Here is a 3,190-nt window from a genome sequence, read left to right as displayed (position 1 = left end):
TCTTTCTGTCTTTCTTTTTTTTTTTGAGATGCAGTTTCGCTCTTGTTGCCCAGGCTGGAGTGCAATGGCGCGATCTCAGCTCACTTCAACCTCTGCCTCCTGGGTTCAAGCGATTCTCCTGCCTCAGCCTCCCGAGTAGCTGGGATTACAGGTGCCTGCCACCATGCTCAGTTAATTTTTGTATTTTTAGTAGCGATAGGGTTTCAGCATGTTGGCCAAACTGGTCTCAACTGACCTCAGGTGATCCTTCTGCCTTGGCCTCCCAAAGTGCTGGGATTACAGGTGTGAACCACTATGCCCAGCCTATTTTCTTATATAATAATGTGACGAGGACAAAGGAGCTATAGTGACACATCCACAGGACCCACTAATGCACAGATGTTAGAGAACACCCACCTACGAGCCAGCTTCTCCCTGGGTCTCCCTCACTCTCCCCTCTCCTCTCAGGAAACAATTACCTTGGGGTTTGTGACTTTTTTTCTCTTCAATTTAAAACATCTCTTACTATGTATATACACATTCCTAAACCCAAACATCAGTTAAAAACCAAAAACAGGCCGGGCGCGGTGGCTCACGCCTGTAATCCCAGCACTTTGGGAGGCCGAGGCGGGCAGATCATGAGGTCAGGAGATCAAGACCTGTCTCTTATACACATCTAGATGTGTATAAGAGACAGCCTGTAGCTCCATCATCACCATCACCTCCATCTCCTCCACCTCTATCATCACCATCACCTCCACTTCCTTCATCACCTGATTCATCTTCCACCTCCATCATCACCATCATCACCTCCTCCACCTCCATCATCACCATCATCACCTCCTCTAGCTCCATCATCACCATCACCTCCATCTCCTCCACCTCTATTATCACCATCACCTCCACCTCCTTCATCATCATCACCTGATTCATCTTCCACCTCCATCATCACCATCATCACCTCCTCCACCTCCATCATCACCTCCTCTAGCTCCATCATCACCATCACCTCCGTTTCCTCCACCTCTATCATCACTATCACCTCCTCCACCTCCTTCATCACCATCACCTGCTTCATCTCCTCCACCTCTGTCACCACCATCACCTCCTCCACCTCCATCGCCATCATCGTCACCTCCTCCATCTCCTCCACCTCTATCATCACCATCATCACCTCCTCCATTTCCATCACCACCACCTTCACCTCCTTCATCACCATCACCTGCTTCATCTCCTCCACCTCTGTCACCACCATTATCACCTCCTCTCCCTCCATCACCATCACCTCCTCCATCTCCTTCACCTCTATCAGTACCATCATCACCTCCTCCACCTCCATCATCACCATCATCACCTCCTCCACCTCTATCACCATCACCTCCTCTATCTCCTCCACCTCTATCATCATCATCACCTCCTCCACCTCTATCATCACCATCACCTCCTCCATCTTCTCCACCTCTGTCATCACCATCATCACCTCCTCCACCTCCACTATCACCATCATCACCTACATCTCCTCCACTTCCATCATCACCATCATCTCCTCTACCTCCATCACCACCATCATTTCCTCTACCTCCTTCACCACCGTCACCACCTCCTCCACCTCCATCACCACCATCATCACTTCTTCCACCGTCTCTATCTCCAACAGTACCATCACTGCTACCTTCATCACCGTCCTTGCCCCTTTCTTGCTTATTTCTATTTCCTCAGCAGTTCCCCAGTCCTCCCTCCCATTTGCTCCCGACCATCACCGTCCCGGTGTGACCACTCCTCCCTCCACCACTGTTCCATTGTAGAACTGAGCTTCCTCCAAACCACCAGGTTTATTGGTCTGAAGCTGGGGGCTCAGAACAGTCTCCTCCCAGTTGTCCCTTGCCCAGTGGAATTCTGTGTCAGCAGCCCCAGGGACCAAGGGCTAGCCCTCTCCCACATCTCCTGAGCCTTTGTCTCACCTCTCAGGGGTCCCAGCCCTCCTGGTGCTGCTTTGCCTCTCTGTCAAGAGTTCAGTGTATGGACCCCACACAATCCCCGTCTTCAACAGCTGGGAGAATGGCACGGGCTTCCAGAACATGTCCATGTGAGTGCCCTCAGGGCTGAGTGGGCTCCCTGGCTCTGGCAGAAGGGCCACATGGGCCTGGGACTCCAAATGGAATATTCTGTAGGCAAGGCACTGGCTGTGGGGCAGAGAGGGAGCTGGGGTTGACAGGGGAGTTTGCAGGGGGCTCCGCCACATCCCTTCCATGGATCCAGGTCTCCTGCAGAGGCAGCCTTGTATTCTATGCTGACAAAGTCTACGGAGCCACACCTGTTCGCCAACATGCCAGGGCAGCCGGGCCTCCCGTCTCCTCTGTCCTGCCCCGTCCTCCAGTGCCCAGGCCCTGAGGGCCTGGCTCAGCCTGCACTTGACTCTGTTCCCCTGCAGACCACCTTGCTGCACCTACCCAGGCTCCGACTCCTCCCGATCTGCCCTGGGCACTGCCAGGCCTGTCAAGCCCTCCTAGTCGGACAAGAATGCTGTGGGGGCTGGGCTTGGGGGAGGCAAGGAGAGGCAGCGAGGTAGGCCTTTGGGGGCCGGCGGACACGCTACTGCTTTTTTTATAGCCCCTCCCTGCAGGCGAGGACATTAAGGACACTATTTATGCAGCATTTCTAACAGCCAGACATAGACTAGCCTAAGGAACCCCCACCGGCCCGTCACTCACTTGCAGTTGGCTGTGGAACCTTCTTTTTCCTTCTTGGCTGATGAAGGCTCAGGATAGCTGGGGGCTGATTCTGTGGCAGGTTTTGGGTATCAGCCGGTTTCGTTTTCACAAGGGCAAGGGCTGGGTCCTGTTGCCAGCCCTATTTTACAGTTAGGGCCCCTGAGAAACAGGCAGCTTCCGAACTCTACCTGAGGAGCCCCAGCCAGTCAGGGGCAGAGCTGGGACGTGGTCTCTGGCAGGCTGGTCCAGAGCCTGGCCCCCAGCCCCTGAAGCAAGGCCGGGGGACTGCGTGGTACATAGGTGGGCCTGATCCCTCACAGTGAGGCTTGGGTGTATCAGAGGACATGTGACTTCAATTTACATGAATTGTTCTCTGCAATCTCCTTGACAGCCCATAAGGCAAGTGCATAATCATCCCCATCCTACAGATGAAGAAATAGAATGTCTGGCCTCAGTTTACATACTCTTTGAAGGTGTATTTTCTTTTCTTTTCTTTCTTT

General features: G+C 53.3%; 1 protein-coding gene across 1 annotated transcript in view; it reads left to right on the top strand.

Moving 5' to 3' along the window:
* Positions 1 to 3,190, top strand: part of ADGRG5 (adhesion G protein-coupled receptor G5) — a 37,851-nt gene that overhangs the window by 28,831 nt on the left and 5,830 nt on the right. Inside the window, exon 10 of the mRNA XM_011971834.1 lies at positions 1,948 to 2,065. Within this exon, the coding sequence (XP_011827224.1) occupies positions 1,948 to 2,065 (118 nt within the window). The remainder of the gene's footprint in view (positions 1 to 1,947; positions 2,066 to 3,190) is intronic.

The sequence above is a fragment of the Mandrillus leucophaeus genome, unplaced genomic scaffold (genome assembly GCF_000951045.1).
Source record: "Mandrillus leucophaeus isolate KB7577 unplaced genomic scaffold, Mleu.le_1.0 Scaffold125, whole genome shotgun sequence".
NCBI classification, from domain to species: Eukaryota; Metazoa; Chordata; class Mammalia; order Primates; family Cercopithecidae; genus Mandrillus; species Mandrillus leucophaeus.
This window is presented reverse-complemented; position numbering and strand designations above follow the sequence as displayed.